This window comes from Pieris brassicae, chromosome 5 (assembly GCF_905147105.1).
Source record: "Pieris brassicae chromosome 5, ilPieBrab1.1, whole genome shotgun sequence".
Lineage (NCBI taxonomy): Eukaryota > Metazoa > Arthropoda > Insecta > Lepidoptera > Pieridae > Pieris > Pieris brassicae.
This window is the reverse complement of record NC_059669.1, coordinates 6052738-6067726: the sequence shown is the minus strand read 5'-3', so window position 1 is coordinate 6067726 and position 14989 is coordinate 6052738. Positions and strand designations below refer to the sequence as shown.

At 32.6% G+C, this 14989-nt stretch overlaps 1 protein-coding gene across 1 annotated transcript in view; it reads right to left on the bottom strand.

The window, feature by feature from the left end:
* Positions 1-3803: 3803 nt before the first annotated feature.
* The window catches only part of LOC123710169, a 60045-nt gene continuing 48859 nt past the window's right edge, over positions 3804-14989 (bottom strand). The window contains exons 32-37 of the mRNA XM_045661918.1: positions 7339-7479; positions 6936-7113; positions 6518-6640; positions 5024-5147; positions 4352-4472; positions 3804-3993 (exon numbers count right to left, since the gene is read on the bottom strand). Coding sequence (XP_045517874.1) covers positions 3828-3993; positions 4352-4472; positions 5024-5147; positions 6518-6640; positions 6936-7113; positions 7339-7479 — 853 coding nt within the window. The 3' untranslated portion in view covers positions 3804-3827. The remainder of the gene's footprint in view (positions 3994-4351; positions 4473-5023; positions 5148-6517; positions 6641-6935; positions 7114-7338; positions 7480-14989) is intronic.

The following is a 14989-nucleotide window of genomic DNA, read 5'->3' as shown; positions in this document are numbered from 1 at the left end:
ACGTTTTATTATAACAATTAATTAACAGACTGCGGAGCGTAACCTCAATATGGGTTTTATAATTTCTATATAAAATATTGTTAATTCATAGCTTGACATTACTTGAACTACGCTTTTTAAAATAATGGAAAATCTACCAACAGCAAAGTTGTTTCTTGCAAAAAACGACATTGCTAAAACGAAAAGTAAACTATTCTAAAATTCGAAATTCAAAAGTTTGCGCAACTTCATTTCTGCTACAAAATTTGCCTGCTATTGAATGTAGAATATTTAATAAATTTAACTCGATAAAAGAAATTAATCGAGTTAATATTATTGAGTTTCATAAATATTTAAAGTGTGGTTTTATTGAAGTCCAAAATTACGTTTACGCATGTCTAAACGTACGTACGCCTATACATAGCCATAGATCTGCATCACAGGAAGCTTTTCGATAATTTTAAAATTATAATATAATTTGAATATCAATAACTTCATTTTTATTATTTAAATAAAGTACATTGTTTCAGTGCATGCGTTTAAATAGTATACATGATTAATGATAAGAGCTGATCAACTAGGGAGTATTATAACGGTGGTTTCCCGTTGCCTTCCGTCATCGCAGCTTACCGCCATACCGCCATCCACCGGTAAGTCTCGATATGAGCCCATCTCTGGCCTCGATATGGTATTTGCATTACGTATGGTACGTAATGCAAATACCTATGGTAATATATGGTATTTGCTAGCGCCAGACTGTCGTATAAAGCTCCTACAGCTGAGCTTGTCTCTTCCGCCGATGTCACCGATGTGATCTTTTAGATCTACGCCTTCACCACCGTCAGGGTCTTCACCTATAACGTTATACCACGTGGTGCTGGGTTCTTCCCTGACTTCTCGGTCATTGATATGTCCCGAGCCTACTAGAACACTCAATGCGGCTTGGACGCACCAGAGAAGAATTCTTGATTAATTCTTCTAAGGCCACCTGAGAAGGTGTCTCTGGTGACACTTGAGCCCTTGAGCTAAGTTAACGGTTTTGTGTGTTTCCAAAACCGAGGGAAGTTTGACGAGCTGACCGTCAACCTCTAGTAGTGGAGAGGCACTATAAGGAGAAGTTAAGATACTATTTCCAAGAAATTATTGCTCCAAATTTTACCCTGAATCCAAAATCAGCTTCTCTGTGGAAGGTATATTATATTTTGTAGATCAGTTTACATTTTAATCGTCGTAGTTTTCATCATAGCACATACCTGTAAGATTGGATATTTTACGAGGAAATAATTGTTTCAGCAATCTTAAACATGATTATTATTTCGCCGTCTACAAAACATTAATTTAAGTAGTAAGGAATACCTGTGTAACACTTCTAAATAGTACGTATACGTACGTGTTAAAGGCCTATAAAGAAAAATAAAGCAATACAAGCAGAAATGTGTCCGACTTATTGCGTCACGAATATGTTTTTAGCAATTGCTCAAAGGAAACAACGTTATAATAATTATAAGGGCGTATAAAAGATCAATTCCACGAACTTTGTATCACCAAGGAGTTTCGCTAGAATGTGCTTGACTTGTACAGACTATACTCTACTCCATATTCCAATTTAGGCGCGAATCGTAGGTTTCGTATACTTATATCGACTATAATACTTACTCGTATAATTATATTTCAACACATTTAAATTTACTTTATTCATTTACATTCTTATTTATTTACACACTACGTACAGTTACATAAACTACTAACATATTTAGCTTAAGGAAACTCCTTTTAGCAAACCGAGTGTGATAATAATTTTAATGCGAGAGCTAATAGTTTAAGAATCGTTTAGCAGTAAGTGGATTACAGCCTCACATAATTAAATTAACATCGTGATTTGATTAAGACCAGCCAGTACCTTGCTTCGGACAAAAAGCATTTACATTAAGAGACATGTAGACATTAAGAGCATCACTGTGTCTTATAAAAATGATGAAATATATACATCAATTGATTTTCTTATTGTGCGTGCAGTCAAAGCTCCTCTGGTGTTGGAGAACATCGTAAGGGCCATCATAGCCAATCGGACTATAGAGTCTAAAACTGTACCAGCACAATACTAAGTATAGCGGAAGTATGGAGACGGGGTCGTACCTACAAACTTTTAAAACTGTGACTGGTAATACTGAAACTAAATTTATCTTAGAAAATCTTAAATTTACTTTCATAAAGTTAAAGACTGCATATAGAAGCGGTATTAGCGTAGAACTTATAACAACTTTGTGAAAGTTTGTAAACTAGATAAGTGTAATTAGAATATTTAAAGTAGATAGTGTTTTATCTAAGAAATAATTAAGACTTTATTAAGCTTGCCGCGTTTTTAGTTTCCCATCACGGTTAGTTATACCTCTCGAATTTTTTTATAAACAAACCGATATGTTCAATGCTTTAGTGGAGATTTCCCATTGTAAACCAATGTTTTAATAATTAGCTTTATTTAAAAAAATTAAAGGTCCGAGTTTCATACAACTGTATATCATCAGTCCTGTGAAATGTCTAAAAATCTGTTGATTTGACGAAAAATTTCGCTAAATATATAATCACAATAACGCTCTTTGGAATTTAAATATTTGTAAAGCTTAAAAATTCATTTACAATGACAGCGGTCTCCCGAACCATTTGTGGCCAAAATACACGATCCTGTGGAGCAATAAATGCTCACTGGATCTGTGCCAATACGGGGATATTTTAATAAACGCGAATTAATGTTATCTTATGGTACGGTTGGTAAAGTTTGGAATTAATCCAACAAGTTAATTAGGCGGAACTAAGCCTCATACATCAATCAAGTAAGGTTCTGCCTTATTGTTATTCGATTAATAATATAATCTTGAGCCAGTGAAGACAGTATTATTACAAAAACATAACATCGCTATTATCTATAGTTGGCCTATTAGTTTAACAAAATAGGTGATTATGAACACTACGTTTAAAAATATCCATTTCTCCCTTAAACATATATAAATGAAGATAGGCCTGGAAGAGTATATATAGTAGATCGGCCACCTACTTACCTATGTAGAAATTCTTTATGTCCCATACGGAGACTACGTCGTTAATTTTAGGTTGCATACAGAAAAACATCTAAAAAATTTGAGCAAAACCAGATTTAAATTAGAAATAAACTGATAGAAGCAACGGTTACGTAACTAACCAAAAACAAGAAGTTTGGCACGAACTTCCAAATTAGACTCGAACGTTTTAGAAGTAGTACAGGTCGTTTGTTGTCTTTATTTTGCTACTTTTGCCGTGCTCATGATAGTCAATTTATAGATAGTATTCGTAGTTATTCATGCATAAATAGTAGTAGGTAGCTTACTTACTTAACCTATTTATTATATATTTAATCACCCTGGATACAAAGAAAACCTAATAAATTTCGTGGCAGAGTTGAGTTTTCCACTTTCTTAAAGACATCTTAGGCTGCTGAAACGGAAAGTATTTTTCTTGTTCACAGTAATTATGAAATCTTAAGTGTGAAAGTATTATTACGTCAAGTACCGTTAAAATGTCAAATGGAACAGACAGCTGCCCACGATACAGGGAATCCTAGTGTGTGGGTTAGTCCACTTTCATTTTAAATAAACATCCTGTTTTATTATGTGTAATTAAGTTATTTCTTTTCTTTTCTTTTAATAATTGGTTTAAATATAATTGCGCAAAATATATTAATTTGTTCCACAAAAACCAGGCACGATAATTATATCTAGCTTAAGCGGTAAATATATAAAGTAGGCATTCTAAGTACAATAACACATTTTCATGACATAGAAAAAAGTAGATACTCTCAAAAATTATTTATTTTATCAATGCGTAGACAGGCGTGAATCATCAGTATAGTCGTGTGCGGGTAGATGCGTTGCGCGATCGAGTGTGGACTGCGCGTGTAGTGTCACAACAGTCATACACCAAACGCCTGCCGTAGTGAGCGCACGTATGTGCACAGTGCTTTCTGCGGGCCATAGCTGCCATCTACAAAATATTACTGTGAGATATTACGGTAATATATATGATTATCATTTAGACCCCGTTAGTGTAGGCAGGAAATAATATATTTTACTTTAATATCGAACGGATTTTAGAGAAATTTGAGTTTCAAATCTTACATAGGCAAAATATTAGAATGAAATTAATAAGATTTTTTGGAAAATACAAAATATTCTTTAAATGTGGTTCGAAATCATAAGGTTAAAGAATGTATTGAATATTAACAAACTTAAAGGGTCTAGCTTGAGAAATAAGAAAATGTTGCCTTGTGAAACGGCCAGAAATGTAGTACCCTAGAAGTTACTACTTCGCTTCATATAAGTATAGTGATACAATAGTAAACCTTGAAATAAATTGCACGTAGACTCGTTCTCGCGTGCGAGGCGCAAGAGTTAATCTCGGCGGCCATATCCGGTACTCTTTATCCCCACAACTTTCTATAGCCACTTCCATCGTTATAGTGGCTGAAATGAATAAACCTTATATAAGAAACATTACTGCAATGAATATACTGTGTTTGCATTTGCATGCTTTTTCCGGCTAAAAATGATGAAAACCATTATTATTATTAAAGGTAATAAAGCTTTAAAAATAACGAGAAGTGTTTTTAAATTAGTAACAAAAGCTCACTTAAATTGAGTATACATTATTTATTACAAAATAAAAATTATTTAATTCTGCGAAGATAAATTAACAGATTCCAAGTATTCTAGTAATCTAAAATTGTTTTATTATATAAAAGCAGTATCTGACTTTAAAATGTACTAAAAAGACGTGAAATAAAGTAGTTTATAGTTTTTTGGTATACTATACAAAATAGTGCTACAGTATGTGGAGTCACAAAATATTGCATTTTTAGAAATAAATTCAAGTAAAAAAGCACATTTTATTTAAAAAAATACAGATACACTCTGACACTATAGATATATAAGGTTAAAAGATTGTAATTATTGAATAAAAAATTTCTGACTGATTAATATCTTATTCATCAATTTAAAAATAAATAATTACATACAACTAGTTTGCATGAGCGTGAAGTAGGTTTTCCTATAATCTCCGTCCATGACATAACCGAAGTCGATTTTACTTGGCTCCACTTGTAACTTCGGAAATTCTACGCTCAAGTGCAAAGGTGTAGACTGAAATAAAATTTAATTTTACTAATTGGACCGCTATCTATTTTCTTTTGGTTGGTACTATCAAATTAATTAGAAATAGTAGTCGTAGACACGTTGTTAAAAATGCGCTTTCTTTCGTAACAATAGTTGTTTTGTATATAAAGGCAATATTGTTTTGATTTACTTTTCGATTCCATTCCTTGCTTGATTGGTTTTCTCCGATTGCTATAGTTTTATTTCTCTAATAATATACAGATTCGAGATTTAATTTCAATATTCATTCGTTCAATATTCATTCAATTACCTCCACTTCGTAACACGTATAGTAATTTTATGAGTAAGATGTATAGTCATATGTATCTGTAATTTTTAAAGGTAGTTAATTCTGTATGTATTTATCATAAAAAATTAGTCCACTTAAGTCAAATGTTTAAAATACTTAAGTAGTTAGGAGATATTATTTAAAATAAATAACTAATCAACTAGCGTTTGTGTTTAATTTACGGTTTATAACCGCGAAACGCAATTTTGCTAATTAGTTTCAAAATGTTTTTAGAGGAATGTATTCAAAATCACGTAGCATACTCTAAAATTTAAATACAGAGATTTTAATTTTTTTTTAAATATTTTTATAGGAAGTTTTATATTTATTAAATTGAATAGAAGATTATATAAATCCCATCATATACATTATTATATAAAAATCATGTACATTTTTGTTACCTGGCACTATGGGTCTAATTGCATTCATTGTATTTTTAAGAAATACACAAAGAATCTTAGTACACATTAAAAATATTATTATATATGAATAGTAATTCTAACTCAAAAAAAATGTATATGGGTACTCATAGGTAAAGTCTACGCTCTTCCGAGAGATATAGCCTTGAAACCCCATCACATTACTTTTCGTTTCTTGGCGGATCCTATAGGGTCTCCGCCTAAGCCTGTGTTATTCATTTCCTATCATTATCCGCTTAGCTCCTTCTCTATTTATCTTTTTATCTCTAGTGTACAAGCATTATTTGTCCAAATTGTAATTGTTTGTTGAGTGATTTTCATTTTTAGTTTAGTTATAGTATATATGTTATGTAGTTTTTGCTCTTCTTATGTTAGTTAAGTTATCGACAGCTATATTTTCTTGTGCGCAATTAGTACTTACTCATACGGTGAAGGAAAACAAAGCAAAGAAGCCGAGCTGCCTTAGACCCAAGAATCTACCGCGTTACTCGTTATAACGAATATACAGCGTATTGAGAAATATTATGCAGAAAACAGATATCATAAAAAAAACAAACTGAAAAATCGTAGCGCTACTCCTATTTTTTGGCTTTTTCGTCACCTTGCCTATTGTCAACTGACATACATTTGACGTAAATAACAAAATATACCATTAGAAAGATGTTCTGTTCATCAAAGAATTTTAGTTCAGAAGTATCGTGCTTATAGGAGTCATATTCTTCTCCTGGTTTCGGCCACATATCTTTTGTCACTATTGCGACTTCAACCGCCACCTGGTTTGAACATATTTAATGATTAAAAAGTAGTTTATGCACCTGTTAAAAACAGAATGATAGTCTAAATACATACTATCATTTATCTTATCTCATATTTTATTGTCATTGTAACTAAATACATGTTATCAAGTATATATCAATAGCACTAATATAATATAATACAAAGAGGATATTCCAAATAAATTATGTTATGTCAAATCAAAATTTGATCATGTTCAAGGATTTGACATAGCTAGAAAAAAATGCTTCCCGACGTATGCAAATCTTGTAATTTAATAATAATTCCACACACCTCAGTAGAACTACCAGGGAATAAGTCCAAATCAAGCGTATGTGACCCCAGTCCTGAGCCTATGCATTTAGCAAAACACTGCTTTTGAGGAATGCGGAGAGACCAGGGCTTTTCAGTAACAGCATATGTCTGAAGACGTCCTGAACCGGTATTCAAGACTCGGATATGTTTTCTAATTCTATGAAAATATAATAGTTACAATAGATAATAAAACTTGAATTTGTGGAAGCATTATTTTATTTTAATTTGTCTAGGATCACAAGCCTGAAATCGAGACCAACAAATACCGATTTTCACAAATAGTTCTTGAAAGCTTTGCTTTTCCCACTCTAATGTCAGTTTGGGAAAAATAAGACATCTTATATTAATTGGGTGTTTTGTATTATATGTTTTATCTGTTTACCTGAGTATGTCATTCGCTGGTAGATCCACAGCGCAGATCTGAATTTGCAATTTCGTGGGAATAACTAATAACTTTGGCGACCGGGGAATCGCCATTAAACGGACGATCAGTGGTGGAGGCTCCGGGCGATACCAGTTAGGCCTATTAGTTAAAATATATTATTTTCTGTATCTAAACGTGTAAGGATTCGTGCATTCAAATGGATGTTTCGGTGTGCGCAAGTGACGCTCGTTGGTACGACGAAAGTATATGTCGTGAAGAATGTCTTAGCTCCAAATATTTACGACATATCAACATCCGATTTAGAAACATATATATATATGAGGTCATATCCAATAGGGTTGTACTGTCAATGGACAATCCTAAAAATTAATAAAATTAATGTAATATATTTATTTAGTTTCTTTTACGTGCTATGCAAACGATGTTAGCGGATGTTTGAACTACTTAACAATTTGCAACATATAGATTCGGTTTTAAATTCTACGCAATCGGGGCAACGTAAATGCAACTTAAAAAAAATAAGAAACTCGAGAAAATTTTAAGAAAACAGTCTCAGGAGTGGCTTGTTAAGTTGAAAAACTTTGAATAACAAAAGAAATTTCCTCTATCTTTTAAAGTCTTTTACACTTAACTAACCTATTGTCTATGGGCCGAGGACATTGTTGACTTAACCTGATTCTCGCCCATTGTTTCAAACGAGCGCCACGGAGTAATAATGAAACAAGGGAAATTGTTGAATCGTTTAAAATTTAAATCCTTAAAGAGTTGATATTATATAAAGTTACATATGTTTGGTGCAAAACATTGTTAACGCTAACTCAATAGTTATAGACATACTACAAAGTTATGTACCTTTCAATGGTTTTAATAAATGTACACTAATAGAATTAAAAAGGTTTGTATTGCGGAGAACTTTCGAAATTCATATTGTCTATTGCAACATGTTTTTCTTTCACTAATTTAAAAATAAACAAACATAAAATATCGTTACTTTTTAAAAATATACTATTATTTAATATAAATTACATAAAAATACTATTATTTAGTCAAATAAAATAACAGGTCCTTATATATTTATAAATTCTATCAATTAAATGACTTAATTCTTTAAAAAAAAGATTTGACAAAAAATAAGTTCTTAGACAATTAATGTCCTTGTATCAGACCGATTTTAAGACACTGGCTTCAGTTACACGCACACAAATAGACGCTAACAACCTACACGTCCCTCCCTCTATATTAGTCAGTAAACTATTAATTTGCTTTAGATTTCAAAATTATTTTGTATTATGTTCAGTAAGCTGTAAGGTTTTTTAAATAAGTAAAAGGGCCAGTTTACGACCTGGAAGTTAGTCGCCAATGACGATGTGTGAACGATGATTATTAAGTAGCCCAGAAACAAAAGAGACATCATTTCCATGGATATAAGAAGAAATTAAATGCCATTCCATTTATCGTAAGGACTAACAAGTATTTCCGTTCAAAAACAAAGCTAACTAATGGTTTTAAGATTGTCGATTTAGGCCTGTGTAAAGTTATTGTTACGTTTTGATGTAAATATCATCGCTAAAGGTGTCAGAATCGAAAGGTTTGATTTTAATTAAAGGTTTTATTAATTAATATTATAAAGTAATTACCTGGTGTTAACTTCTAAAATTTGATCAGAACATTATAATTATGTAATGTTAGTTAATGTTGGTTAAATATTAGTGTTAAGAATCTCAAAAATGTGATCACAATATTTTAATTATGTAATGCTAGTTAATGCTGGTTAAATATTAGTGTTACGAGTCGCTTATATATTAAGTCCAACCTCTTTGTTTATCCGTCGAAATGACTGGATCGATGAAAATGTTTAAAGAATTGTTATTTAATTTTAACTTATTTTAAATTTTGATGGATTCGTTATGCTTTGCGTTCTTTGTTCTTTTGTTTTTATAAGTTCATAATATACTTTTTAATTTAAGAGTACATTTTGTTTTGTGTTTTTCTTTTAAATGCATGATTAAATATAGTAAGCATAATAGTGAAGTAAAATTTTGTAACCTTTGGACGATATTACAGATAAAACCTTGTGGGTTGAACAAAAGCAGAACCCTTTCATAAGTTAAAGACGGGTAAAGTTATACATTATGAAGAGTTCTGATTTACTATGCCACGGAAGCACCATTAACACAAATTTATTTTCGGTGTGATCGAGAGGGTTTGGCTCGCCTGAAGTATGCTACACACATGATATGACAATATGGAGATTAATATTAGCCATCCACCCCGGCTTCCGGACAGGCAACTGTGAAAATTTTTGAAAAATACCTAAACTTTCCTCATCAATTATTCTAGATATTAGTTAAATAGACATGGTGGGGAACTTTTTTTTTATATAATACAAATTTAGACATGTTATGCTGGCTTTAGTGGGCACTATAAAGCTGATGTGAAAAGTTGTAGAGCTTTTTATATGAATATAAAATTATCATATATCCCTCATCATTATGGCGTTCGTACGAAACGTTTTCAGTCGACGGTTTTTTATCCACATATCCGAGTGCTACGACAATGTCTTTTAATTTTACGGCTTAATGACATAAATTACACGATATTCTATACGTAAAATAAAACCGTATCAATAGATCGATAATCTCTAAGTATCTCTCTAAGTAGTAGTGATAAAGTGGACATGTGTTAAAGCTAGACATCCTGCTAATTGGCCATCGCATGGAAAAGAACCAATAACTGTTTATCTTCTTTAAAATATTTTAAAAAATGAAGAAAAAATAATCCAATTAAATTTTCAGTTCACTCTATGAAGGACAGTACTTCTTAAAACCCATTTAAGCGTTTCATTTGTGTACCACCACCCTTGTGAGCTGTAATGTATTTTATTGCTTAATGCATTTGAAAGTTTGCTTGGCTTGGCTTGCAGTTAGGTAAAACGACTCACAACAAATTACCTACGTTTAGAATACTTTAGGATCCGCTTATGTTTTACACGCGCGACTATCTGGGGACTTATAATAATGCCTGAGACAATTAAATCTCAACTCACGATATCTTCTCATTTAAAAGGATTTGAAATCTGGTCGTTACCTGAAACCTACCTTTCAAACTTGCACCGTGATTCACTAATTTAGTTTAGTGTAGCGCCGACAGTAATTACAAGACTATTATAATACTTAAAAACAAATTATCTAATTGAATTCCTTTTTTAAATTAAACAATATAAAAATAAAGAAGGCATGATCGTTGGTTTACAAACTTAAAGTATTATTACGTGCGACAGCAGTAACCTGTTATTGACGCCCGTGTTAAGTGTCGAGATACAGGTTGTCTCATGTCTGTCTTTAAAATTTTACTTAATGTTTGTATTGTAACAATGTAGTAGATTTTAAGATTATATTTGATATTTTTGTTAGTCAGTATTTCATGTAAGAAGTTTTAATGGAATCATATATGTTATTATTGTTTTTTCTTCGTGCGCGGTTGTATAATGGTATGTTTATGTGCGGTTTCCAATTTACTTTATCATCTATAATTAAGCCGAGGTATGTAGACAATAGAATATAATATTGCAAAGATACGTCTACATACTCGATTTTATAATTTCAAATTAAAAAAAAAGAGTCATCAGGTTTTTTGGTGAAAATATGTCGATTACCTTACCTGTAGATAGAACTAAAGAAATGTTAATAACATAACTATATTGTCTTTAATTAAAAACCTGCATCATACAAGTACTTAAGCTACACAGAAAATGCAGTTTAAGTAACTATATAGCAGCATGTCTAACTAACAATAGGGTTCAAGTTTAACATGATACATCGCCCAGAAGTTATCGTTGAGTTTACAGTGTAACATCAGCGAAATAGTTGAAAAAAGCTCGCATAAAATAAATGTAGTCATGTATATACGATTATTATTATCCCATACTTTATCTATATCTATACTAATATTATATAGATTATTGTTAAAGTGTAGCGACCAATGATGGCAGTGACGGATTGCGAGCGGTCGTGAGTTTAGTAATATATATTATAACAATAGAAGGACGTTCTCTTTGTCTACCACTATTACACTGATCCCTATACTCAACAGAGTTATATTTTTATATGTTTCTAACGAAACAACTCAAAACTACCGGTTCTATTACAAAATGTATCACCATTCGAATTAAATATCCATGCGTGTTGGAATAAGTCGTTAATAAATTTCAAACTCAATAATGGAATAAATAATAATATGAGATGTTTTTTCAGAAATGTCTAAAATCCCGGTGACTTTTCGTCCGTAACAATTCAAAGCGTTCTTAAAACATGCATTTGGAACAGCTGGGCCTGATTTCCGGAATGTCCGCTGTTTAGATAGCAAAAAGATATGTGGACCAGCTTTGTTCAAGCTATATTAAAAAAAGTTTTGACCCATAGAACCGGAATAGCTGGTTTAGTCCCTTGGAATTACGACAAATTGAGGAAGTCGATCGAGCCTATATTTAATTTATCAATTGCTAATGCCAATTAACTGCTATTGGCAGTGTCAACTCAATATCATTGACTGTTATTGGCATAGGTTAAAATAAATAGTCGAGTATAATTTTTACTTTTTGTGTTATTTCAAGCTTACTATACAGCTTGGCAGCCAGTGGCCTGTGAAATGTGTATTTAAATTTATATATAATAAGTGTCATGAATATATGTAGAGTATGTTTTAACAAGCTGCAACTATTTATTAAGATAACTTAATAAATGGTCATAATTTCTTAGTTATGCCTAACAACCCTACGGACTCCTAAGCTCTACAGATCTCTATTACCCTAACACAAAACTAGTGAATATATAAAGAAGTACGGGATGTCTGGTGGTGGGATTATCTAAAAGCAGGCTTGAAGGAGTCTTTGTCTCCCTCTTCCATTTTGAGAGGAAGTCAGAAAATAATGACAGAGCATTATTCAAATCTGATTCATTTTTTACATACATCATACATACATTAAATTAACGTACTCTCCTAAGTGTAGCGCGCAAAATTTAGTAATATTATTCCATTTAAGATTCGGTCTAATCCTTAATGTATTCCACATACTAATGCTGGATAGTACTTTGAGTAGCAAGTCCTCAGTGGAGGAACGACCTAAAGTTGTATAAATATTTGAGATTGCACAGCCTCCAAGGAAATACTAGTCCGCTGTACTGATGAATATTTCAGTGCGACAAATCTAAGTGACCACCAGGGATACTGGCTTGAAATTTTAGAATTTATTTATAAAGTTCACATCACAGTTCCAGTTCAATGACTATAGATTTTTTTAAAGAATCATCAATATTACATTTTAATACCACTGAAAAAACTTACTATTAAGATTTAAGCTTTATATTAAATCGTTTTAAAGTATAATATATAAATTAATATTTATTCGTTACAATATAATATAGAATAACGTACTTATTATATAGTATCCTCATCCTTCCAGACATAGCACAACAAAAAAATTAAATTACGAGTATATTGTGTTTGTGCGAGCGTGTGAATATTTGCACGAATGTCCATATGTTTGGTGACAATTTCCAAAGCGTAGAATATAAACAAACTTCAGGAATATCATCAACTCATTGTAACATATGTTTTATAAACAAATTGAAGCAATTGCGACCTTATTATGCTCAAAGACTAAGATTGCGGTTTGGTTACCATGGTAACGATTTTCATTAATGTTAATCATTCGTTTATGTTTCACAATATGGCAACAATTTAAGTTATAAATATCAAAGCGTAAATACGTTATCTTGAAGTATATTCCATACGGTTTTATTTCGAAGTGAATTTCGACAATAATACTGCATATAGCTTGTCAAAGGCTAATAGGATTACTTCGAAATTGCTCTCAGTAAGTTAACAGTATGTTAAAGTTACTATCAATTTTCCTTGATGTCGGTTACATGTATAGGGTGTTTTGTTAGTAAACATTTACTTTCATTTATTTTTTGCAAATTAACGAATGACTTTATTAAATTTAGTTTAGTTATGTTCCACAAAAAATTACGCTACCAAACGCTCACATGTAACTTTTTCGGAATCAATTTTAGCTGAGCGCGCAATTGGTAAAACCAGTTATGGTTCGCCGTTCCTTACCAAACAGAAGATAAGGCATCTAAATCACCAACTGGTTTAGTAAAAATGTTTCCACCTAATATACAAATATAAAGTTTATAATGAAATTAAAAGATACTTAATATTAGGTCCTTACATATGAAATTGGCGTATTTCGTACTGGCCACTTTAATCACGATGTTCTCCTCTTTCGTAAGGAATTCCAAATTCAAATTTGTACAGCTATTTACTCACGTATTTCTGCTTCGATGACCGTCATTCATTTATTTTTTTCTTCTGTTTCTTTCTGTTTGCGTCACTCATTTTACAAAATGGAAAACTTAAAGAATCGCATTATTTACGAGTACGAGTTCCGCCGTGGCACTAGTGCTGCGGAATCGACTCGAAGGGTGAATGATGTGTATGTCATGTTGCAAAAGAAAACACAGTTCGTTTTTGGTTCCAACGTTTTCGTTCTGGAAATTTCGACCTGCAGAACAAGCCCCGTGGACGGCCAGAGACCCAAGTTGATAATGAAGTATTGAAGGCTATTGTGGAAGCGAATCCATCGCAAACCACGTCCGAGTTAGCTGCAGGCTGCGGTGTTAGTGATAAAACTGTTTTAATTCACTTGAAGCAAATTGGGAAGATTAAAAAGCTTGAAAGGTGGGTACCTCACGAATTGACTGAAACAAACCGGCAAACGTGCGTCGACTGCTGCGTTACATTACTAAACCAGCACAATAATGAAGGTATTTTTAGGAACCGAATCATTACCTGTGATGAAAAATGGATTCTTTACGATAATCGGAAGCGCTCAGCGCAATGGTTGGATCCGGGCCAGCCAGCCAAATCCTACCCCAAGCGAAAATTAACCCCAAAAAAGTTACTTGTAAGCGTTTGGTGGACTAGTGCCGGTATCGTTCATTGCAGTTTTCTCAAATCTGGCCAGACTATTACGGCTGATGTCTATTGTCAGCAATTGCAAACCATGATGGAAGAGCTAGCGGCTAAACAACCTAGGCTGGTCAATCGCTCCACGCCACTACTACTTCACGACAACGCTAGACCACACACTGCACAACAGACGGCTACCAAATTAGAAGAGCTTCAATTGGAATGTCTAAGACATCCTCCGTACACCCCGGACCTTGCTCCAACAGATTACCATTTTTTTCGAAATTTGGACAACTTCTTGCAAGGGAAAAAAATTAACTCTGATGGGGCAGTCCAAATCGCCTTCACAGATATTATTGATTCCCGTCCGACTGGTTTTTTTAGGAAAGAGATCAATGAACTACCTATGAGATGGCAAAAGTGCATAGAAAACAATGGTTCATACTTTGATTAATTAAATATATTATATTTAAAAATATTCGACATTTTGTCCCTCCCATACAAAACGCCAATTTCATATGTAAGGACCTAATATATAAAAAAAATAAAATTAATGGCGCTACAACCTTTTTTAGGTCTGGCCTCAGATTGCTGTATCTGTTTCATGATCATTTTTTTAATCGAATAGGCAAGTAGGTGATCAGCCTTCTGAGCCTGACACACGCCGTCGTCT